Source organism: Misgurnus anguillicaudatus, chromosome 13 (genome assembly GCF_027580225.2).
Source record: "Misgurnus anguillicaudatus chromosome 13, ASM2758022v2, whole genome shotgun sequence".
Taxonomy (NCBI): Eukaryota; Metazoa; Chordata; class Actinopteri; order Cypriniformes; family Cobitidae; genus Misgurnus; species Misgurnus anguillicaudatus.
In genome coordinates this window covers 32300298-32326536 of record NC_073349.2, presented here as the reverse complement: position 1 = coordinate 32326536, position 26239 = coordinate 32300298, and the positions used below count along the sequence as shown (strand labels likewise).

The 26239-nt window shown below is 39.9% G+C and overlaps 2 protein-coding genes across 6 annotated transcripts in view; one reads left to right on the top strand and one right to left on the bottom strand.

Annotated features, from left to right (window-relative positions):
- The window catches only part of actl6b (actin-like 6B), a 7307-nt gene extending 3147 nt beyond the window's left edge, over positions 1–4160 (bottom strand). For 2 of the 5 annotated variants that reach the window (XM_073875663.1, XM_073875666.1), the window contains exons 1-2: positions 4021–4160; positions 1242–1318 (exon numbers count right to left, since the gene is read on the bottom strand). Coding sequence is in view for 1 of the 5 variants with exons in the window: in XM_073875662.1 (XP_073731763.1) it covers positions 1242–1318; positions 1493–1517 (102 nt within the window). In the remaining 4 variants the exon portion in view is untranslated. The other 3 variants (XM_073875662.1, XM_073875665.1, XM_073875664.1) reach the window with 3 other exon arrangements.
- LOC129431547 (kinesin-like protein KIF1C) lies at positions 4131–26239 on the top strand. The gene is made up of 23 exons (XM_073875661.1): positions 4131–4627; positions 5361–5464; positions 8691–8764; positions 9072–9251; positions 9345–9410; positions 9500–9678; positions 9860–9971; positions 10110–10187; positions 10291–10356; positions 10454–10532; positions 10616–10698; positions 10803–10947; positions 12259–12452; positions 12527–12606; positions 13255–13330; positions 13424–13503; positions 15814–15908; positions 21155–21238; positions 21322–21502; positions 21554–21626; positions 21688–21786; positions 22024–22548; positions 22726–26239. Exons 2-23 carry the CDS (start codon positions 5362–5364, stop codon positions 23569–23571), a joined length of 3498 nt encoding a protein of 1165 aa, XP_073731762.1. The 5' UTR covers positions 4131–4627; position 5361; the 3' UTR covers positions 23572–26239.

Below are 26239 nucleotides of genomic sequence, written 5' to 3'. Positions count from 1 at the left end.
GGTTTACAACCAAAACTTCTCTCCTTGGCTCTGTCCCAAATGGTGCACTTCATGTGGACTTTCAGTCTCGTGGTCTTAAATTGCGTGCGCTTGCTTAGTCTACGCGTCTATAGGGTGTCCCATCTGTTGTTTTTATTCTCTGAAGTGTGCTCATCAGCACCTCCTTTGCACCCTTGATATGGTCTTTGGCGAAGCCTGCACTGCTGCAACTCCACACACTTTACCAACCCAGAACTCCTTGCCAAAGAGCAACCAGACCAATCAGATGACGAATGGTAGGAGTTCGCACTGATGGGCAACTTCTCTATTCCTATTTCTGGCGTGATGCTCGAGTCTGTCCCAAAAAATGAATCTGGTGCACCCCCGTGGACTCGCGTCAAGGGTCCCTATGGTCTGCCCAACATGATGTCTACAAGTCCGGAGTGTGCCATTTGGGATAGGGCCATAGTATGGAATACAGTGAAAAATTTAATGATATGAAATGATGTTTTTCAACCGACTGTGACGTTGTCTGTGAAATCCAGCTTATAATAATCTAGTTATGAGATGTTCTTTACATCATTTAGGATGATTTCATAGAAATTAGTAAATTGGAAAAAAAATGACTTTAGCTTGGTTTACACAGACTGGGTCATTTCTAAGAATGAGTTTTTAAATGTGGATTATTGATCACAGATTCAGATTCAGATTCAGATTCAGATTCAGATTTATTTGTCACATACATAATGCAGTGAAATGTTACAGACGGCTCCGTGCTACTCAACCCACAACAAGAAAAACAAAACACTCAGGATATCTGGTGGTTATTGCAATATTTACATTACACCAATATAGACATATCCCTATACACACATATATAAACACATACATATGTATATACACATACATATATACATATAAATACACCTAAACACATATACATCTATATACATCCATATGCATGCCTGCGCGTACACCTACATACCTACACACATACCTACATACATATACATACACATGCATATATAGACACACATATACACATTCACATGTATACATACATGTGCATACTTAAAGTGCCTACAGCGGTAGGGTAATTTATACAGAATATTACACGTGTCATCATGTGATGGAGCTGCATTAACTTTAATTCCCTCCTCATCAGTTCTTACATATTAAGGTTGAATTTCCTTATAAGAGTGCTTTGAAACAACACTGCATGTATGTAGATTGAATGAAAGCAGTTTGGACAGGAGGTTTACCTTAGGACAGTCCTCCCCTGCATATCCTGCTCGAGTGGAGAAAGAGCCGATATGAAAGACCAAAGCTCCAACTTCATCTGTGAGAGAGACATGACATCATTTAAAAAGAAATCAAATCAGTATCAAAGTATATAAATGAGGTGGTCATTCGGTAGCATCTGATACACTGACTGTAGCACACGAGTATGCATGCGAGAGCTGGATGCTGGCGGATGCGGTTGTCATGGTAACGTGAAAGAATCTCATCTCACCTCCCCCGTACACGCCGCCGCTCATCGCGCGTGTTTCGATACGGACTCAGATGCGGTTACCGTCTCTGTGTTTGCGTGATCCTCTGTTTTTTTCACTCGGAGAACAACGGAACCGAAATTTCGCGCACGCGCGTCCCGTTGCCGTGTCAGCATGGAGTCACGCGCTGCTGATGGTAAACCCGATACGTCACTTACCTGACTAACCTTTATTTTCTTTTAATTGAATATGGTTAAACAGTGATCTGATAACTACCCTGCTGAAAAAAAACCAGTAACACCATTACAGAAATTCCTAATGGTTTCCATTAAAATACCAATAGGAACCATGATCTTTTACCATTAAAACAACTACAAAATTCCTTTTTGTAGTGTGTTTTGGGACATATTCCATTAGGATTTAATGGCCCCACCAATAGAAATCATACATATACCAGTAGAGATTAGAGACCATTATAGTTTCCAATACAACCAATAAAATTCCCATTAAAAACAATAAATCCAATAGAATTTCTATTGTTCTTTTAGCAGGGCTGTTAGTGAAAGAAAGAATATTTTATTAAAGTACACTGAATACAAATAGAGACACTTTCTGCTTTCTTCATAATAACACAAAAACTAGATGCTGAAATTTCTTTTATTTGTGTAGACTACTAAAATATAATTTGAGACACCCATTCTTAATGACCTAGGTAAAAATATATTGCAAATGTAATAAAGTACAGTGTTTAAATTCAGATGTATTTATTCGCTTTAGTTCATTCAGATATGTGTCATAGTAAAAGATGTGGCAAACAGTAACCCACTGGCATACTCGCACATTTCACTGGTCTCCAACATGGTGCCCGCATAGAATCTGTGAGTTGCCCGCAAAAGCACATTCTATTAATTGCCTTAATTTTAATATTTATTTATTACATATTTTATATAAGTTTTGTTTCTTGTATGTTAACATTTAAAAAATATATATATAACATATCAACAAATAAAATAAAATAAACAAGTAAAACAAAAAGGTTTTAAGGAGACTATCAAAAAAGTGGCCATCCAGATTGTTTTATCCATTATGGTATCTGTCTATCATAACAGACACGTGAGCTTTAAATGCTGTATGTGTATCAACACGAAACATTTTTGATTGTTAAATACGCCTTAAATGATTGTATTTGAATAATGTTAATAAAATAAATGAAATCAAAAACTCTAGATAAAAAAAATAAGAGACACGTGAGCTCAGCTTTCATATAAATAACAAAAAACATCGAGGTGTGCATGCGTGCGCGTGCTTGTGTAGGCTAATGATGAGGAAACACCTGTATCCAGAATATCCGCTCGGTCTGACGGTGTTGGGTTTTGTCACGCGCCTCTAACAAATATTTATAAAACATTGAACATACAGTAACAGTTTGTTCAGGCTGAAACACAACATAAACCAGTTAATCCGGTTAAAGTATATCTGCTGTTGATTTTTCACCTGTTTGTTTCTGTGAATTAAACTCAAACAAATCGAATAAGGAATTTTCAAATCGAAATGTGTAATTCCAATATCCCTACTTCCTTTGCACTAGAAGTGAAGTTGTGTTTGACTTCAAGGACCACAATGGAAATAAGTTATTTTTAACTTTATTGTGTTATCCTTGACAAATGTGTTATTTCACTTTTTGTCCAATAAATCAAATCAAAAGGAAATTCTCCGAGTTAATATTTCTTCAAAATGTATTAATACCAGAACAATTTGTTTTCATAACTCAGTTTAAGTCAAATTGTCACCTGTTTTTTTTTTTTAAGAATTGGTAGACGCTTACAGTGAATTAAAGCATTATTATATGTTTTTTTGTTTCATGTATAATGCTTAAGCAATATTGTAAGTACAGTACAAACAATCATGTGTATGTGTGTGTGTTCTCTGGGATCAAACTCGTACTCAATTGACCTTAACGTTACCCTTACGAAAACTAATGTTTTTTTGTGCAGTTAACCGTGTTTTTTTTTTTGTGGATTACTATTAACAAAACCACGTTTTTACTACACCATCCATGGTTTAATTATGGTTTTTGAACCATACTGAACCAACTGTCTAAACCATGATTATTTTGTGGTCACCATGGTTTTACTACAGTAACTAGTTTTTTTAACTATCATGGTCAATTTTCTCAAGGGTACAGCAACACATTGTATACAATTTATTAATAAACAAATGTGGTCAGATTTTAGTTGTTTCATAAACGTTTTGTGTTCCTTAATTGATTATTGATTTTTACTGAAAATCCTATCGTTAGTTTATCACATAATCCCTGACGAAAATTCCCCATTTTTTAACTATTTTTATTTATGATTACTGTTTTTTTAACTGTAGTAAACTTTTTCGTAAAGTACGTGTGTCAAATTACAATTTATTTGTACATTTATTTATTTATTCTTTTATACCAGTAAAACATTTATCATCAGAGAGAGAAGAAAGAGAGCGAGAGAGAGAGAAACAACAACAACAACCACGATATTTAGTAACAGTGTAATATACCATCTAATACCGTTACTGCTGACACGGGATCAGTATGTAGCCTATGTGGTAAATGTCTTTGACTTGTGCGTGTTAGGTCCGCCCCGGTGTCCGGTTCCCCGTCGTGACGTCACTTGCTGGACTCGGGCGGCTGCGCGAGGTCGGGACGGGCGGGGGTCGCGTGCATACACCGCGACCAGCGGAGACTCTTGATTTATTTTTTTATTTTATTGTCCAGATAAATCTCACCATCAGCCCCAAAACACGCCGAATAACCCCCCACCGGCACGAGATCACAGTCACCGGCGGAGCTCCGGGAGATCAGACGCCTGCGGCCTCCGTAAAAAGTTTCTCGCCAGCGCTCGTGACAGCGGCGGGAATCTTGGGCGGCTCTGGGATTTAACGAGAGCGGAATTTATCCGACAACTACACAACTATCTTCAGATACTATAAACATCAGCACAAAGACAGTTATTTTCACCAGACCGACAGTCTCAGCGCCCCCGCCCGTGTCCTCCGGTAAACTGACGGTAAAGTCTCTCATCCGACCGACCAGCTGATCTGATTTTCACTAGGAACGGATGACCGACAGAAGTACACACACAACAACCAACACACACACACCGTATTCGGTAAAGGTGAGTCACTTTCCGTTAAACCAACTATACACAGAGTGTGTGTGTGTGTGTGTGTGTGTGTGTGTGTGTGTGTGTGTGTGTGTGTGTGTGTGTGTGTGTGTGATGTAGGTATGAGGCTAAACAATGCCGTGTTTCCACTCAAGCTGTGTGTGTCACTGTAAAAAAATGCAGCATTTTTGTCAAATCCACATATGCTTTACTTTATAAAAAAGTTAAACAATTTCAACTAGGTTTTGTCAACTAGTTATGTCATCTATTAACAGGTCAGAACTTAAAACCAAGTTGTTTTAAGTTAACTTCATGCTGCATTTTTTTACTGTGTGTGTGTGTGTGTTTGTGTTGTTACAGCTGGAGCCACTGAAGAGCAAACACACATGACATTATGTCTCTCTCTCTCTCTCTCTCTCTCTCTCTCTCTCTCTCCTCTCTCTCTCTCTCTTAATCTGTGTGAATGATAGACTTTTAAAATCCCCGGTCTAGATAGTTGTGTTCATGTCTCACCTGAAAGTTTTCTTTTTTTTTGTTACACTGCTAGAGAGTGATTTAATAATTAATTGAACTGAATGTGTTAGGAGAGAGATATTAACACACACACACACACAACATAAAATAACAAAAATAAGTTTCTGGTAATAGACCTGTACTAGAGTTAACAGTAGTCGCTGTTAGTGTAGTAGTTAAAGAGTGTGTGTGTGTTTGTGTGTGATCTAATTGACTGTTGTGTTTCTTTCAGCATGGCTGCTTCAGTGAAGGTAGCTGTAAGGGTTCGGCCATTCAATGCCCGGGAATACAGCCGGGATGCAAAATGTGTCATACAGATGCAGGGGAACACAACCTGTGAGTACACACACACATTTTTGTTGTAACTTATTTATTATAGTGTTTCTAAAATGCTCCTATTTGTGCCTGTTAACTTGTCTGTACTAAGGGTGTCACGATATTGATTTTAAATTGAAATCGGTCGAAATTAAGGGTGCAGTGTGTAATTTTTAGAAGGATCTCTTGAAAGAAATGCTAAATATTATACAAAACTATATTTTCGGTGGTGTATAAAGACCTTTTAAAATGAACCGTTATGTTTCTATAATCTTAGAATGAGACGTTTTTATCTACATACACGTGGGTCTCCTTACATGGAATTCGCTATTTTGTGCTGCCATGTTTATACAGAAGCCCTTAAGGGACAAACTTTTTTACTAAGTAGTCTCCGACGATTAAATATTTGTCTGGTGGTGGCTATCGTAGCTTCTTAATGCATTTCAAAAGCAAGGGGTGAGCACTGGACTGAGCCGTTGGTTGCAATTCGCAACCTCACCACTAGATGCTGCTAAAATGTACACACCACACCTTTAAGTCACAACCTCGAACTTTGAATTAAAAAATGAAATCGTGGATGCTGCCACACCCCCATGTCACATTCGGTGGGCTTGCCAAGCAGGAAAAAAGTCAACCTCCTCTAACTAACTTCAGCTACAGCTGGTTAAAAGATAGCATGGCAGACAGGGGCGGACTGGGACAATAATTCAGGCCGGGAATTTGACTCCATCTCAAACGAATTATAAACTCAGCCACTTTGTTTATCTGACTGGACAAAATGATACAGATTTAAAATATAGAAAAGGGGACTGACCAACATGTGATCTATCTTAATAATGAGTTGTCAAGATGCAGTCTATGCAGGGCCGCCTTAACCTAATGTGAGGCCCCGGGGCTAAGAGGTTTTGTAGGCCCCCCTTCCCCTCGATTTATAGTCTCTTTTTTAAGTGTAATATCTAGGTAATCTACATCACAAAATGCATTAGTTTCTTTCGAGACATACAACAGTGAGTTTTCCCTCTTTGACCCAGAAAACACCATAATATCATTATTAACATATCACTGGGCCTACTTGAGCATAAACACAAGACACTTTATTTAACAACCACACACAGCAACTTGTGGTGATAATAAAACCAAAATGTGTAAAAGTTTATATGTTTATAAGCTTTATGTTTATATAATTTTTGGAATATAATTTGCAGAAAATTGCCACTCACTAACTAAATGCTCACCACAGTTTTAAAAATATAATAAGTTAAAGTTAGTTTTAAAGTGAAAATGCATTAATGATAACAAAAGATAAGTCTTTATAGACAGAATCTTGTTAAATGCATTAATGATAACAAAAGCTAAGTCTTTATAGACAGAATCTTGTTTTTTAATCAGTGATTTATTTTGTAGGATATTGAAGATATAGTATGCATTGTATTTAGTATTTATGCATACATGTTGATACATAAGCATGTAAAACGACCAAGTATGAATATGCACAAGACAGACAGGGAACATACCTGTATATAAGATCTTTAGATAATGAGATTATAATGGTGCTATCAGGGGATGATCATTTGAGATGGTTTTGTCGCTCTTTACTTTCTTAGACTTGCACCTTTACCGTTGCGTCTCTTTCTCGTCTTTCCACCAACAGATGTGTGTACTGTGAGCTGACGTCGCGTCAAACTACATCGCTCCAGCTGCGCACGCGTCACTGATATAAACGCGAGTAAACTTTAACTTTATAACAACTAACAGCATTATATGCGGGAACTCCTTTCTTAATTTAGCGGCACAGTTTCTTGTGCACGGTTGGAGAGACTTCTGCATGCCAGAGACTCAGCTGAACGAGCACAGAGAGCGAACGAGCGAGCGCGCGCACGAAAGAGAGAGAGCTGCACCTCACTAGTGCTTATTATGAAATTTCAGATATTACTCTTTCATTTGTTGGTGGATTATTTCCCGTTTCTCTGTCACACTCAGTCTAACGTGCAGGAATGTCAAGTTGACAACGCGCACATAATTACATTACGCGGAATAAAAAATAGGTTACGTCCCAGATAGCAAAAAATATCCGCAGGACTTCTTTTTGCCGCCAGCCCTAAGCTGTCGGCTATAGGTGCGTCCCGCTGACATTTTATTTCACGTTAAGTTACAATGGACCAATCAGCAGCCATGTAACGTGCAATTAGAGTGATTGACAGAAAACCGGACAAGTTACAAAACAATATGACATTTTCAGCTCGTCATGAACGCAAACTTGGGAGGCCCTTGAACTTGGGAGGCCCCTGGGCTTCAGCCCAGGTAAGCCTGTGCATTAAGGCGGCCTTGAGTCTATGTCTATACTGTGTAGGTGAATCCTCAAAAACTTACTAGGAAAACTTACAGTCCTCCCCCGTAAGGACTGTAAACAAAGCAACGCATCACGCCAGCACCTGACTTTAAAACATAAATCAGCAATAAATGCGTGCTTTTACTGGTAACTTGACTGACCTGCTCCCTTCTTGGTGAATATTTCTGTGATTTTGCAGCATCTCGCTGTGTTTGTGACCAGGGCTTTTCTTTATATTTGCTCGCTTTCTCTCTCTGCTTTACCTTTGGTTTTGTGCTGCATATTTGTCAAATAGAGCCAAAAAGGCAGTGCACTGCTGACGTAAGGTCATATGGTGGCATTTTTGCACTGCGGTTGCCTGATTTGTAGATTTTTGCATAGCATTTTTTGTGCTTTCAAAAAACAAATGTAAAAATTGAGAATCGAATCGTGACCTTAGATGTAATCGAATTGAGGATTTGGAGAATCGTGACATCCCTAGTCTGTACCTTTAAATGCAAATGAGCTACAGCTTCTCACTCCCTTATTAACAGACAGTGAGCACTTTTAGTTAAAACAGATCTGATTCCTGTGAATACAGTCTGAGACAGTAGTATATTTATCCACATTAACATTTAAAAAAGCTTTTGGGTCAAATTTAACCAGTCAGTCAGTGGCTGTGGGTGGGGCTTTATCAGTGTGATGTCACATTAACAAGAGAATCAGAACTGCACGTCTAATGAGACTGCTCTGGTTTAATGGGGATTAAGAAAGGAGTGGGTGGATTATTTTTATTGTAGGGTCGTATTGTTCACACGCTGCTAACACACATTTACTGTATGTTTAAACACCTTGTAAAACTGGATCATGTTAACCTAACGTTAACGTGTGTGTGTGTGTGTGTGTGTGTGTGTGTGTGTGTGTGTGTTTTTTTCTCAGGTATCTGGAACCCAAAACAACCCAAAGAAGCAAAGAATTTCACCTTTGATTATTCCTACTGGTCTCACAGTACAGTAAGATCTGTTCATCTTCAATACTTTTGTTACACTGAGCTCAGTGTCTGTGTTTGCGTGCGTGTGTGTGTGTCTGTGTGTGTACAGGTTCAGCTATATATAGTGAAAAATGTTGGAAATAACGTTTCAGGGCTTCTGGACGACTTCTTGACATTTGAATAATAAATTGTATTTAGCTATAAATCGAATAAAGTCCAGAGGTTTGTGTGAGAGTTTGGTTTGTGGTTGTAGTGTAATTGTAATGAAACTCATGGTGTCTGTGGGAGGCCCTCAGTAATTGTGTTGTGTTGTGTGTGTGTGCGTGCAGGAGGAGGACCCAGCGTTTGTGTCACAGCAGCAGGTGTATCTGGACATTGGTGAGGAAATGTTGCTTCACGCCTTTGAAGGATACAATGTGTGTATATTTGCTTATGGTCAGACTGGAGCTGGGAAATCCTACACTATGATGGGGAAACAAGAACCAGGACAACATGGCATTATACCACAGGTACACACACACACACACACACACACACACACACACACACACACACACACACACTAATATGTGTTAATAAGACGTTTATTCTTTTGTTTTCAGATGTGTGAGGATTTGTTCAAGCGTATATGTGAGAATTCAGACCCTGAGCTCTCTTACTCTGTAGAGGTGATGTTTCACATTACACACTCTCATAATCATTTATCACAACATTTACAAGGATTTTAATGTGTGTGTGTTTGTGTGTGTTTGTGTAGGTGTCGTTTATGGAGATCTATTGTGAGAGAGTGAGAGATCTTTTAAACCCAAAGAGTAAAGGAGCACTTAGGGTTCGAGAACATCCCATTATGGGTCCATATGTAGAAGACCTGTCCAAACTGGCTGTGACATCATATGATGACATCAAAGACCTCATGGATTCAGGAAACAAGGCCCGGTAACAGGATGACATTTCAACATATACGTCATTTAGATTACTACAGGACTGAACTTACTTAAGCATTGATTGATTGATTGATTGATTGATTGATTGATTGATTGATTGATTGATTGATTGATTGATTGATTGATTGATTGATTGATTGATTGATTGATTGATTGATTGATTGATTGATCAGGACAGTGGCGGCGACAAACATGAATGAGACAAGCAGCCGCTCACACGCTGTCTTCACAATCATCTTTACTCAACACCGTAGAGATCAGATGACCAACCTCCTCACAGAGAAGGTGAGTGTAATTAATTGTGTGTTTGTGTTATAGTTGAGTAAGGTGTGTGTAGTTTAATTGTGTGTTTGTGTGTGTGTGTGTGTGTGTGTGTGTGTGTGTGTGTGTGTGTGTGTGTGTGTGTGTGTGTGTGTGTTATAGGTGAGTAAGGTGAGTCTGGTTGATTTAGCGGGTAGTGAACGTGCAGATTCATCAGGAGCCAAGGGTGTGAGATTAAAGGTACGGCAGTATTTACAGTGTTTACATGATACTGTGAGGAATAAATCATTCAGCATCTCACAACACTTCTCTCTCACACACACACACACACACACACACACAGGAAGGGGCGAATATTAATAAATCTCTCACTACGCTGGGCAAAGTCATCTCTGCGCTGGCTGAAATGGTGACACATTTAATGTTTATTCATTAAAATAACATGATTTGTGTGTTACATCACATTGATATGATTGTGTGTGGTTGTGTTTTTATCTGACAAACAGCAAACCAGCAAAAGAAAGAAATCTGAGTTTATTCCCTACAGAGACTCTGTGCTTACCTGGATACTAAAGGAGAACCTGGGTAAGAGACATAGATAGACAACAGAGAGAGAGAGAGATGGACAGACAGACCTGTACTGAAGTGTGTGTGTGTGTTTGTTTTAGGTGGTAATTCTCGTACTGCTATGATCGCTGCTCTCAGTCCTGCAGACATTAACTATGAAGAAACACTCAGCACCCTCAGATATTAATTAGTTCATCTGTCAATCACACAATCATCTGTTGATCTCCAGAGACTGTCATCTTACAGCCATGTGTGTGTGCGTGCGTGCGTGTGTGTGTGTGTAGATATGCTGATCGTGCAAAGCAGATCCGCTGTAATGCTGTAATTAATGAGGATCCTAATGCTCGCCTGATCAGAGAGCTGAAGGAGGAGGTGAATCGACTCAGAGATCTGCTGATGGCACAAGGACTGAGCCAACTCATCACAACACCAGGTACACACAAACACGCAAACATTCTGCAAAGTTGTTAATCCATAAGTGCACAATAAATAAAGTCATTATCTTTCAAAAGGAGAAATCGACTTTGAAAAGCCGTTTCATTCAGATATACGTCACCACGGGGAAAATAAGACAATCGCTACTTCCGTTTCATGGCGACTTTAACCCTGCGCGTGCTGTTTGATGGACCGTTTTTAATGATAGAGCGCACAAACCCTTTGATACTTGAGATTAAATTAAACTTACCGCTGAGTTAAGCAGATCTCACTTGACTCTTTCGTCTAGATGATGAGCGAGTGCCAACACATGATCATTTCAAATCCATTTACAAGAACAATGCTGTCGTTGTTTAATATAAAGTTTACATCGCATTGTAAAAATTATGAATTTATCTTCATACATGCTAATTTCATAATGCGAACGTATTAACACAAGCTTTTTATTCTGCTATAATATTTAACACTATAAACAATAATGTCATTTTATATACAAACTATAATTCTAGCTTGACATGCACATTAGGTTCATGTTGGTCCAATTTGATTTCCTCTCTTGCACACAGTTGCAGTTTATTTATAGTTCGAGTATGGATATTTCACGTCGTATTCGAATATCGAATAAAAAGTGACAGCCCTAATGAGCACGTGCACAAATTCCAGAAAATCATTGGCAGTGAATGAATCAAAAATCAAACGATCTCAGATGCATTTTCCATAAATGTTCTGTAATCTGTGTGAAAAGGGCTTGTGTAACACATATGCATGATGCCTGCCAACAACCATTTAACACACATGATGTTTACTCTGACCCGCCTTCAAACACTTCAGCTGGTTCATGTGGTTGTGAAAGCAAATTCTTGTTTTTTCCACTTCCAAAGAACAACTACATTTCTTATGGTATGGTGTTCTCGTCAGATTGGCGGAGATGTGCTTTTGTGAAACAATCGTCAAAGAACCTCAACTTCACTTCATATCAAAAACGTGCACCTGCTGGGGGCTGTGCCTGCATGAGAGAAATAACACTCAATATTGAGTTTAGGCCGCTCTCTATAAGTTGCAAAGTTTCAAGCGTTTTTATGGTAATAGGTGTTTTGTTTTCAACACCCACTGAATGCAAAGAAAGACCAATCACAACAGAACGGACCAGCTGGCCAATCAGAGCAGAGTATGCTCACAAAAAGGAAGGCTTTAGAGAGACAGAGTTTTGAATCAATTAAAATAAGTAGATGAATGAATTGGTATCATTTGTTTCACATTTGATAACAGTTTTAAGTGAAGCTGAACACATTTGTGTGTTCTCTTGTAGCTGCAGAAGTCAACAATAACCGTGTTACCGCTGTTACTCTCCTGCCTGCTGAATCCGCCTCTAACGGAGCTCCACCCATCACAGGAGATAGCTCCGCCCCTGAGGATGACCCCGCCTCTCAGGATAGCCATTGCCAATTAGAAGAGTTTCAGAGTGAGATCATTACTAATGAGGAAGCAGTGGAGAGATTAAAGGTATGACTGTTTTAACTAGTATCCAGAATGAACAAACTAGATGTAGAAGGTTAAAAGTCAAAGTGTTTTTGCAGGAAACAGAGAAGATCATCGCTGAACTGAATGAGACATGGGAGGAGAAACTGAGAAAAACTGAGTCTATACGATTGGACAGGTGAGATTCCTTGAGATCTTTAACACTTTAAACGCCAGCGTTCATCACACGCAGCGCTTCCATTAGAAACAAACATTAAATATGATAATATCATCTCAGAGTACATAAGTCAGCCAATCAATGATGTTTATTGTTGTAATGAATGCATACAGATATAAGTAAAGGATAGATGTGTGTATATTGACAGCATTGCACACTGGCAACATCAAGGTCATGGGTTCAATTCTAAGTGTGTGTATGAAGTACAGCTGCAACAACTAATCAATACAATCCATAATAATCCAGAATGAAATTCACTGTCAACTTTAAAATTCTGTGGCAAAATTTACAAGCACATCTCTGAAGACTCTGTTTTTGTTTCTTTATATTTTGACATTTAAAGATGTTTTACTATTTAAAAGATGCACAAACTTTATTCATTTAAGGCTTAAAATATACAAATCAAACAGATTATATTAGTAAAACTCTGTAGAAGTGTGTGGCTTTTGTACTTATCAAATAAAGCAAATATTTCGCTTTATCCGATTAATCGATTATGAAAATAATGGTTAGTTGCAGCTCTAGTATGAAGTGATGAAGTGTAAAGACTGATTGTCGTGTCTTTACATAAATGTAAAGTAGTATTGTGTCTTTGTGTCCGGTGTAAAGAGAGTCGGTTCTGGCTGAGATGGGCGTCTCCATTAAACAAGATGGAGGAACTGTAGGAGTGTTCTCACCTAAACGGGTGAGTACACACACACACACACACACACATACATGCATACACTCACAAACAGACACACACATATATATGTATTCTTGTGTGTGTGTTTCTCAGACGCCTCACCTGGTGAATCTTAATGAAGATCCATTGATGTCAGAATGTTTGCTGTATTACATCAAAGAGGGAGTGACCAGGTAAGTGTGCGTGCGTGTGTGTGTTTGTGTGTGATTTTACTGAATCTCATAAGTGTTTCAGGTTAAAGAATACAAATAATATTTGTTATATGAGTTGTTTTACAGAAGTGGGACAAAATTAGGTATATTGAATATTTCTATTGGATTGCATCTGAAATGCATATATTTAATGTGATGTAGGTTCACTTTTATAACTTAAGCACATTTTAAACAATGTCCTGAACATGGTCGAATAAAGAGGCAGCACATGCCAGTTAATTTTCCATCTTTTTTAAGTCATGAATATTTAAATGACCTCTTAACAAAATAGAAATGAAGATATGAACACAAACGACATGTTTTGTGCACTTGCAATCTCTATACAGCACCTGATTTCATATCATATAATCAGTAAAATCATCAGACCACTATGGCTATATTAACGTTTATTTCTTGGAAAATTCTTCGCCTTATACTGCCGCTAATATTATATTAATATTAATGTGATATTGTATTGTAGTTTAATATATTAAATAGGGGTGTAACGGTACGCAAAAATCACGGTTCGGTGCGAACCCCGGTTTTGAAGCCACGGTTCGGTTCATTTTCGGTACAGTAAGGGAAAAATGCAAACATTAAACTGCAGGTTGTTTATTACTATAAACTTTTTTTACAATTTGTTTACACTTTTTTTAAACACTTTTTATTAAATATAACATATAAAATATATATAAAATGAAAAAATAATAAATAAAATACTACTGCAAAGTTCTTTTTTACATTATTTTATAACAGAAGGTAACTCTTTTCTTAACCTTCTCTTAAACTTTTTTCTACTAAAACCTTGAACTAACAAATTCAATTCCTGAATACATTTATGAACTATTAGCCTACATTTTTGCCACTAAAAATGTTCTGTTTTGATTTATTTTGGATTGTTTAACTCACAGAATTGAATTGGCTATGTACCATCTCTGTATAAAAATAATATTACTGCTCTATGTGTAACTGCATAGCAAGCAACATGATGATATACTTATTATACACTCATTTTGAGATGAGTGATTTGCATACATATCCATCTTTGATCTTTTGCACGTTTCTCCTAATCTTTGCTTGTGTCGTCAATGTAAGCTGTGACTTTACTTACGAACCCCTCCGCAGCTGAGTAACAGCTGAGTAAGCCGTTGTTACAGCTCTTCTCTGTCCCGACCAGCTGATCGCATTGGCACAATGATATGATTGACGTGATATGCAGATGAAAAATCTGATCACGCATTCCTTATTCTTGCTGTCACTGACAGCGCGTCTCATGAATGCGTAGCAACGAAAGACGTGCATCCTCTCACGCACTTTTGAAAGAACAAAGCAGCGCGTTGACACGCGTTTAACATGCGCTTTTAGATACGACACGTAAACGTTTACATCAATAATCAAACGGATATACAACTAAGTAAATAAAAATCTTTCTGCGGGTCGAATTATGTTATATATTTGACAGAAGACTTGCACTGAACGCGGAGACTTCCGCCACTTAAAGGCGGAGTCCATGATGTTTTAAAGCCAATTTTGATATTTGAAATCACCTAAACAAACACGCCCCTACCCCCAATAGAATCTGGACCTTCTGTTGATAGACCCGCCCCACACATACGCAAACTGGCATTTGATTTGATTTGATTGGCTATAAGTGTGTTTTGGTAGTCGGCCCGTCTCCTTCTCCAAACCGTTTTTCAAACATCGTGGACTCCGCCTTTAATATGTTCGTGCGGAAACGCACGTATTATGTTCCGCACAGGCGCACACAAAATGCATTCGGCCTTTCGGTGCACGTGTGCACCGTGCCGAAAGCCCTGAACCGAAACGGTCCGGTTCGAATACACGTACCGTTACACCCCTAATATTAAATCATTTTAATGAAGTACAAAGCTCAGTCTGAGCCATAGACTGTAAAAATATTGACGTTAGTGTCTGTGACGTCACCCATAGGTTTGTGAAGAGCGTTTTTGAAGCTTAAAGTAGGCGGTGCCTTCCGCACAACACTCACTGATAACCGAAAATGGGTAAATAGGCGGGACATGGGTGAAGCGGAGATGGTTGGTTGCTAACCCTAACATGACAAAGAGAGTCACAGTGTATGGAGATAAAATTCATTCTTGGGTAATAAAAATAATTAAATTCATTATGTAAGGTCTGATAATATAGTTATGTAGATTAAATTGCATTTCTGTCAAGAGATCTTTCTAAAAGTTACACAATGCACCTTTAAATGACAACAATTATTGTGTAGTAGTGTAGAGTATTAAGCTGTGTTGTGTTGTGTGTGTTCAGGGTCGGTCAGAAGAATGTGGACATTAAACTGACTGGTCAGTGTATTAAAGAGGAACACTGTGTATTTTACAGTCACATCAATAACAATGGAGAAGGTAAGATTGTGTTTGTGTGCGCGTGCGTGTGTGTGCGCGTCCACGTGCTTGTGTGATTGGAATGTGGTGCGTGTGTGTGTGTGTGTGTGTGCGCATCTGCGTGCGTGTGTGATTGGACTGTGATGCATGCATGTGTGTGTGTGCGCATGTTCGTTTGTGTGGTTAGTGTGCGTGCATAGAGACAGAGCGCAGTTATGCAAATTTGAAAACCACGCCCACCGGGGGGAAAACAATCCAACCGTCTCCATTGACTTTGTGTTGAGAGAGGCCGCCTCCTTGTCATTTCTGGCTTATAACAAAAAACAGAATAATGCCTAAAAGCTGCTTTGTGATAATATGTACAGCTAACAAGAACCCAGAAATTAGTTTGTATAAGCTGTCGAGCCGTAAAACCCAGCCTTTAAGGAGAAAAAAGCGGATGGCTGACTACGTTTCCCCCTAGTGGACGCAGTTCTACTAATATGAGTACTATGAAAAGTTGCCTGTTTCCACTTTTGTGTCTTTAAACGCTCGTTTTTTTGGGGTCGACCGCTTATAAAAACGTATTTCTTGTTAGCTGTACACCTTGTCACACGGCAGATTTATGTATTGTTCTGTTTTTAAGTTTAATCTGTAAATAAGTTTTTATAAGCTGTAGACCCCAAAAGACGAGCCGGAAGTGACAAGGAGGCGGCCTCTCGCAGTACAAAGTCAATGGAGAAGGTTGGCGTCTCTATGTGTCTGCGTGTGTGCATGCGTGTGTGTGTGTGTGTGTGTGTTTGTCTAGTAATCCCTAATGTATGTGCAACAAATGTCCCCACAAAGATGGAAACAGCAATAGTTTTTCACGTTGTGGAGACATTTTTATGTTCCAATTAGGCTTGTGCCGGTGTTAAATTTTCATGTTGCGGTGATTTATGAAGGTTTTATTACGGTAGTCGGTATTACCACGGTGTTGAAATGCATTACAAAAACAAGTTGAAAGATGAGCAAATGTCATTGTTATAGTGCAAATAAAAGATTTAATAACTTAAACTTGTTAAAATGATATAAATAAAACAATACACAGTAAACTGAACCAATCAGATTCAAACAGAATAAAGTCCAAACTGCAAAAGCAGTCAACTTTAGTGGTTTAAATGATTAAATTGCAAAATATCATCAGTCCATATGCAGCCTGACGATTGAAAGCCACTTTGACCGTTGACTGAATGGCTTCAGCTAAAAATGAGCCAGCAGCAGCACTGCTAGATGATTGGATACTCTGTAAAACAGAGAAGAAAAATATTACTTCATGCCTTAAAGATGCATTTTAGACAATTATAGAGAATAAAAGAAGGTAAAGCTTACTGATAGTTTGTCTTTTTACTTGTTTGTATGATTAAATATGATACATAAATATATGTGTTCCTTTCATTTTAGTAAAAGAACACATACAGCTAAATATGCCGATTTGTATTCACAGTACTGTTTATTCAACATACAGAGTCAAATAAATTACATAACAAATTTAAATGGTTGTTATTACTGACTGACAGTCAGACAGTGACACATCACTTAATTCACATAACACATTTAACAGTCAATGCAAATATAAATAATGTACACAATTCAAATATAGATAAAACACAATTTAGAAGATTAAAATCATTTTTTTCTGTAAAAAGATAATTTACCAGTGTAAAGATACTGAAATTTGGGTTATATGATCAAACTTGCGTGACCTGGTAAGAACTCTAGCAGCTGCGTTTTGCACTAACATTAATTGTAGTCTGTTTAACTGTTTGATCAACTTAACGTTACCTGTCAAGCTCAGTGTCAGCTATAATTAATAGTATATGTTTTACCAGATAGCAAGCGGTAGGATAGCTAATACGTTAGCTTAATACACGTAATGATATTAGACAAACCAAACAGCGTAACGTTAGCTAGCGGACATTAGCATTGCTAAGCGGAAACTTAACTGTTATTATTTAGACACAAGATATGAAATATGATGCCATTTATCTTACCTTTATCTCCGTGAACTGTGGATGATTGTCTGGAAGATGCATAAGGTTAGTGTTCCCGTAATTTTCTGACCCATTCCGTCCACAAATTTTACACATAGGGGAATTGTCTATCAGCACTCCCTCTTTGTTTTTTCACGAAGCCAAAAAAACTTCCATACTTTACTCCATACATTATTTTTGTAATGTGTAAAAATAGTCAGCAGCAGCAGCACTCATCCTTCCGTCATCTTTCTCCACGAGAGTCTGTAGGTGTGCACCTGCGTATGAGTGACACCTGCGCAGCATCCGTGCAGTGTAATTTGAACCGGTCAAAGGAAAAATAATAATGCACGTCTTTTCGCGGTAATTTGAAGACCCCACAATAACACTACCGTGCAGTTTTACTACCGTGGTTTACCGTATTACCGAACACCGGCACAAGCCTAGTTCCAATGATGGTAAATGATACAGATTAATGTTTTCTATGAGGGTTTAGGTGTTGGGTTATGTGAAAGTCTTTCTGTAAGTGGATGTGATGGTGGGAGTAATACACACTCATGTACTGTGATGGTTTTCTCTCTGTTAATGGAACAGTCGCTGGGATTTGACACAGGTATCATTTGAAAGATTGATCAATTCATAAGCTCTGCCCATCACACCCATACAATGACCTGAGCACTTTATCTTTATTGTCGTCCTGTTGTGATTTTAATGTTAATTGACCTTTGGCCAAGCCACGCCCCCTCCACTCACTCGGACATTCGGTGATGGGCGCTATGCCAGCTGTCACAGTAGGAGATATTACACAGGAGACAACTGATGATTTTTGGAGATAGAAAGACTATATATCATCTCTAGTCACAAAAAGGGCCTTAACTATGCATTTGAGGATTATATGATTTTTATTGTTGAGAAGGTCGATGAAAAGCTTCACATGTAAACGCGATAAACCGCATCTCGTTGCCATCATGATCAAATTAAATATGTACAGGTCTAAGTTGCATACGTTTTTAGGACTAGTCTTTTTACCATCTTTACCAAGAGTACCTCTCCATTAGTTTGGTGCTACAGTATTTACATGAATCATTCAGCACAACATTGCTATTACAAATAACATTTGTTATCTCGATTATTTACAGATACGTTAATGAAGTGACAAGATGTACAACCCAGCTAGAAGTTAACTTTAACGTTTTCTAATGTTAATGCTAATGTTACGTTAGAGATGTTAAAGATAACGTTCAAATATGTTGTTGACTTAGCTTAGAACAGATGTAGACATCCTTGTTTAATTTATCCACGTTTAGTTGGTCTTGTGGTCTAGCGCATAACTTAATCCAGACACTTATCTCGGTTGAGAGGTGGCTTGGGAAATGGTTAAAAATACACGTCGCCCAGCCTCTCGGGATACCTAGTGTCGGAGTTGCATGTACACCATGCACATCGTTTGACCATCTTAAACTTAAAATGACAAGAAAAAACGAATGAAAACTGACTAACTGCAATGCATTTCAATACGCACAACCGGTGCAACGTCATAGAATGTCTCTGAACAGGTTCACGCCCACTTTTGGGGGAAAAAAGACTAGACCTTCCGTTGACTTCCATTCAAAATAGCAGAACAAAGCAACGCTCGTACACAGCCGGCAGGCATAAATAACTTATGACATCACTCAGATTAAACATGTTGAGTAATTATCTGTCCCCCCTGCCCGCCATAGAGCGCGAAAGATACATTAACATATTTAATTTGGTCAATATAAAACCATGTCCGTTTCATTCTCCCAGCGTCAAATTTGTGAAACAACGCTCCCTATTGGCCAGAGGTGTCTTACCCGGACATTTACTCGTACCTCATCGAGTCAACAGGGAAGCAAGTGAATGATTTTACTTCGTATTTGAAAGTTACTTCGTATTTATTATGTCTTTATATTTAGAGTAATGAGTGCACTTTTCCGTCCAGCCATACAACTAACTGGCTTAGCGATATTTCCAGCAATCACTGGATGGCGTTGTTACACAAAATTTGACGCTGTGAGAATGAGGGGGACATGTTTTTGTATTGACCAAGTTAAGTGTGTTGATGTGTCTTTCGCGCTCTGTGGCGGGCAGGGTGGACGGATGGATGCTCGACATGTTTAATCTGAGTGATTTACGCCTGCTGGCTGTGTGGGAGCGTTGCTTTGTTCCGCTGTTTTGAATGGAAGTCAATGGAAGGTCTGTTTTTCCCCAAAAAAGGGGCGGTGACGAAATTTACAGTCAAGTTCCCGGATGTGCCGATAGTCACTGTGATTGGCTCATTGCGTTTGGGGGCGTGGCTTAGCCATAGGTCAATTGTGTTTCTATCTCAGTCATGTCAGCTCTGTTATTCTCTCAGTCCTTCTTCATCCTCTCTTCCTCATTCACTCATGTGTTTATTATTACTGGTGTTACTGGTGTTCAGTGGATTTAAACGGATCATCTGAAGTCCTCTGATAACTTGAGTTAAAGTCAGTGAAAACACTGCAGGTGTGTTTGATTTCATGCGGTGCTGCGCAGACCCATCAGCGTTTGACTCGCTTTCTCCATCAAATCAACTTCCATCATTCACTTAACACAGATGAAGTCACTTTGAAGACACGTTTGTGTCTGGATGTCTAAAAGTGGAGCCGCTGTCTGTCTGTCTGTCTGTCTGTCTGCAGAATTTATAAAGAGAATATAAAGTTATTACAGAGATGAAGATGAAAGATTATTTTGAATATCTGTATGTAATAACTTTAATATTGAACATCTATAAAGTCATATATAACTCTGTCTGTCTCTTGTACAGATGCTTATATTTCTCTCACATGTTGTCATATTACCCTCCATTTATAACAGAGACCCCTCGTGCACCTGCTATTATTAACACTTTGTGATCTGATCACAATCAAGTAGTTACAGCGCTAAATGTAAATACTGCAAATATTCACATGCATACTCATCGTTTAAAGTAAACCTGAAGGCGGTGCAGTAAAATACTTTACACTTGTGTTTAGATTCACACAAAAGTTTTCACTGAATTTAATCCTCATGTAGTGATGTAGAGGTCATCTGATCTGCTGTACTGTACTGATCTCAATCAAAGCTCAATTCAGTGATGTTTGATTGAGATCATTGAGTACAGCAGGAGCACTAATCCATCCAGTAATGAGTGACACTGAATCATGTCTGATCAAACTGAGACAGATGAAGCATGGACAAATGAATCACTGTCTGTCTGTCTGTCTGTCTGTCTGTCTGTCTGTCTGTCTCTAGTGGAGGTGATTCTGGAGCCGTTGGACGGAGCGGAGACGTATGTGAACGGGAAACAAATCTTGGAGCGTCAGACGCTCAGACAGGGTCAGTGAGTGTTTGGACTGCATTCATCTGAGTCCTTCGTCCCATCATCATCACCTCCTCACCTTTTCCCTTTCATGTTTCAGGTCACCGTATTGTGATGGGTAAGAACCACGTCTTCAGATTCAATCACCCGGAGCAGGCACGTTTGGAGCGAGAGCGCAGTTCTTGCCTGGAGCTGCAGGGGGAGGCCGTGGACTGGAATTACGCCCAGAAAGAGCTGCTGGAGAAACAGGGCATCGACATTAAACTAGAGATGGAGAGAAGGTGAGAGAGAGAGGAGACGTTTGCTGAGATGTTACTTTTACTGTGTCTCAGGTTACAGGATGTGGAGGTTCAGTATCGACGAGAGAAAGAGGAAGCAGATTTGTTGCTGGAACAGCAGAGACTGGTGAGAGAGCCTGAATCTTCATAATGTCTGAAAATGTTTGTTAAATGATGTGTTTGTTCAGTACGCAGACTCAGACAGTGGAGATGATTCAGATAAACGCTCCTGTGAGGAGAGCTGGAGACTCATTTCATCTCTCAGAGAGAAACTACCAGCTAACAAGGTATTACAGACAAAACCTTTATAGTACATTCACAGGGGGCTTAAGCATTAACGCTTGACTGAAGGCGTGTCTAATGCAGTCACAGCCAATCACAATTTGCATAAATGTAATTTATAGGCGATCTGATTGGCTGATGCACGCGGTGGCACTTGAAAAGTTGAGAAATGTTTAACTTCTGTCATTTGCTGACTTCATTTCTGCAAAGTCAGATGATGGTTGTCTCTGTCCGTCCGGCAGGTGCAGTCTATAGTGAAGCGCTGCGGTTTGCCCAGCAGCGGTAAGCGGCGAGAACCATTGCGAGTCTACCAGATACCACAGCGCCGGAGAATCTGCAAAGATCCCGAGCAAGTGACGTTGAGCGACCTAAAGCTCCAGGCGGTGAAGGAGATCTGTTACGAGGTGGCGCTCGGCGACTTCCGACACTCTCGCCGTGAGATGGAGGCGCTGGCCATCGTTAAGATGAAGGAGCTGTGCCGCATGTACGGCAGACGGGACGAGGCGGAAAAGGAGGCGTGGAGAGAGGTGGCGCAGGACGTCTGGGAGACGGTGGGCCTGGGAGACGAGCGGGCGCAGGAGAACACGGACGCCTGCACGGACGGGGAAAACGGCAAAAGTGGCGTGCACGATCTGAAAGCGCATATCGACAAATTGACGGATATTTTACAGGAGGTCAAAGAGCAGAACAACATGAAGGATGAGGAAATCAAAGCCCTCAGAGATAGAATGATAAAGATGGAGAGCATCATACCAGCAGTACAGCAGGTAACACATGCAACTAGTGTACATACTTTTATTAATATTACACGTTTAGTTGATCAGGTTAAAATCTCAAACTGTGATGTTTGCAGAAACTCAAACACGCATTAGTAATGAACACACGTGTTACAAACACACCCTTAGATCTTGGCGTGTTCAGTAATCGTTTGTCGATGTGTTTAGGATGATGAATCATCAGAGGATCTGACTGAAAAAGTCGTCCAGGGGCGGAGCGATGAGGACGATGGGCGCGGCTCACAACTTCCCAAAGAGCAACGGGTGACACGACTGATGGAAGAAGACCCCGCCTTCCGCCGGGGCCGTCTGCGCTGGCTCAAACAGGAGCAAACGCGTCTGCACAACCTACAGCAGCAGCAGATCACCAAGCAGCTACGCCGAGGGGCGGGCGGAGGAGAGGCCGTCGTTCACCTTCCCGGTACGGGCCGCTTCATTCCTCCGCAGGACTGCAAGCTGAAGTTCCCCTTTAAGAGCAACCCGCAGCACCGGCTCTCCTGGGGGCCGAACGACTGTAAGGAGGAGCGTAACGAGACTCGGAGCTCCGCCCCTTGCGTGCCAGTACTTCCTGTACCTTTTCAGGTGCCGGTCATCATGCGAACGCCTTCTCCCGGTCGCCCTTGGACGCCTCGCCACTACCCCAATGGAAGCAACGGCAATCACTTTCCACAGCAGTGGCAGTACAGGCGCAACTCGCTGGATGGCTCTGCCTTGCCCGGCAACCAGGGTTACTATAGCAACGCTCATCACAACAACAACTCGCAGCAGGCGGGCCGCGGCCGATATCGGCGTCAATCGCCGGGCCCTTGGTCACGAGGACAGGAGGAGGGTAACGCCACGGCGTACACGCAGACGTGGGGCCGTCACCAGCAACCTCCCCAAAACTACCAGACTGCACCGCACGCGTCTGGAAGTTGGACGAACAACCACAAAGCCCAGGGGTACGTCACCCCTCCACGAATGAGACGACAGTTTAGTGCACCTGACCTGAAGAGTAGAGAAACACCCGTCTGACGTGACATCATGCACTTTACTGGGCTCCTGTGTGTGTGTGTGTGTGTGTGTGAACTTTCCATCATTTTAAGTCAGAAAGAGATTTTATGCAAGTATGCAAACTCAGATGTGGATGCTGGTGATCGTTCTGTTCCTGTTGTGCGTCCTTCTCGTGTGTTCTTGTTGTGTTATTGTAGCAGTAAGTGTTTAACTTCAGACTGTTACGCTCTCGACCTGAATGAGAAACTGACTTTCAGAAGTCTACACTAATGCAATAGCTGTTGATGTCAGGAATGCAATGGTGCAATAAATCAATCTGTGTTGTGTTTGCATACTTGCGTAGGTTGTGTCCCATATTGTTGTTGGTGTTAGTTAGATGATTCAAACACGCAGCCCCTCAAAACTCTCTCTCTCTGTGTGTGTGTGTGTGTGTGTGTGTGTATCTCCACAGTAACTCACAGTAACTAGTTGTGCATTGAATCACTCAGCAGTAGATGTTATGTATTCATGCCTCAGTGCCTTAATGTCTGTGAGATGTTGGAGATTTGATTGATTGATTGAAGTGAAGTTTCTGAGCTCATAATAACAGGCAGATATCTGACAGACAGTTATGGTGCGTTCACACCAGATGCGACTGAAGCGTTAAGTGTGGGAAATTTACATTTTAAGTCAATGCAAAGATGCGATAGACATCCTGCGGCACGATTCGCATGAATGAGGCAACACAAATGACGTGTGCAAATTGAGTGTTTTGCACGAGTTGAAAAATCTAAACTTTGGTCGGAAAAATTAGAACTTTTTTTGTATATTTGTGCCGTGTTAACCAATCAGGAGCTTGCTCTAGTAGTGATGTGATTAAGATGAAGGGAGCTGAGGCAGAAATACGAAACAACAGTGGAGAAAGCCGACAAATTGAGCGTATTTGCATCTATATTTCACGCACGAATGATGCAAGTTAACTCAGAATGTTCAAGTGTTCAACTACCCGTGAATAGTGTGATTTATTCGCTTGATTCGCTTCTGGTGTGAACGCTGCGACTCCAGTGACTGTAGAACGACGTTGTGCGTGTATGTTTATACATCTGACTCTAGAGATGAATCACGAGAATGATGTTTGATTCTTTAAATGATTTGACTTTGTTCGGGAGTTCAGTTTGAATGTGGATGAACATTTAATTCATAACCAACAATTTTTTAACTTTTTAAAGTGAGCTGTAGATTTCACCTGTCCACACACACACAATAGGGCCTTTCACACTGGAAATAGTTAACTCTTTCAGTTAGGTCATTCTAAACCCCAGGTTAATGGAATGCTGGGTTATCTGTTTGACATTTCACACTGTTCATACTTAACCGGGGGTTAAGAGATAATCCTGGGTAATCATAATCTGACGTTTTACACTGTGCATTCCTAAACCTCAACACCTTGATGCGCTTCAGCTGGGTTTAATTGGGGTCATATCATTATAACCCTGCTTTGTTTCACACTGCATGCGTTTGGCAATGCCGGGTTAACCCTACAAAAGCAGGGCTCATCATAACCCTGGGTTAATTTAAGGTATAACCCCACTTCTGAATTACAATTGTGAAACGATCCTAACCCAGGTGTGAAAAGTCCTAATGAGAACTGAATCCAACATCAACAACTAATAGAAACAGATGAAGATCAGGAGGAGAATGATCATGCACACAGAGGTCTGTAGATATAGCTGTCCAGCATCCTCCTTCACTGCATCACCTCACTCTCTCTCTGCAGGAGGAGGGGGGTTTGATCTGGGTTTGGGGGGTAATATTTCGAGCTCAGAGACCTCCCCTCGGATATGCTTTATTTCATAGTCAATGACATGTTAATGTGAACTCGTAAAACAGCTTCAGTGATGACACCAGCAACAGCTTTATAAATGACTTCTTATTGAGGAACTTCATCATACAGAACTGACGTGAACGAGACAAAAGAACTGACAGACTGTGATGAAAAGAAAGAGTAAGATAAGAAAAGTGTGCAGCACTGATGAGACTTCAGATTGATGATAGAAACGTCATGTTGAATTGTTGTGGTCGTGTGATGTTTCTCATGAGAGGAGTGATAAAGAGGTTTTCAGTTTTGCTTTTTATGCTATCTGGAATAAAATGACTTCTGTTTTACCAGCAGTAGTAGTTTGATAAGAAATATCATCTGATATGAGACGTGATGTGGAGATGTTTTGAGTGGACATTGTGAAGATCATCTGTAGATTGAGAGTAAAGTCACATCTGGGTTTATGCTGTAATATAACCGTACAGATGAGCTCAGTAATGGATACATCACGGCAATGGTTAAGATAAATATCATGCTTGGAAAGATGACAGATGATTCTACAACAAAATCTACTGCTTCACCCGTTTAGTTTTTGATCTTTGTTAGCTTTAGTATAGTTTATGATTCACATTTTGTTTAGCATGTGTTTGGGTGCTCATGTATGTTTAATCTGCTGGGTTATATATAGACGTGATGAGCTGTGTGCGTGCACGTGTGTGTGTGTGTGTGCGAGTGCGCATGTGTTAAGGTGTTCAGCTCCAGACATCATGAACTGCTTTGGTTTCATTTATTTTCACTTTTTGTTGCTCTTTCTTGTTTCTGGATTTTAAGTGACTGTACTTGGTTTTAAAAACCACAAAATGTCAATAAAAACATTTAAAATGATGAAAA

What these genes read in the sequence shown, in the direction of transcription:
- LOC129431547 (XM_073875661.1), top strand. Translation starts at nt 5,362, where the DNA reads ATGGCTGCTTCAGTGAAGGTAGCTGTAAGGGTTCGGCCATTCAATGCC. An exon ending in AACATGGCATTATACCACAG is followed by an intron (nt 9,252 to 9,344) that starts GTACACACACAC and finishes TTTTGTTTTCAG; the next exon opens with ATGTGTGAGGATTTGTTCAA. An exon ending in CCAACTCATCACAACACCAG is followed by an intron (nt 10,948 to 12,258) that starts GTACACACAAAC and finishes GTTCTCTTGTAG; the next exon opens with CTGCAGAAGTCAACAATAAC.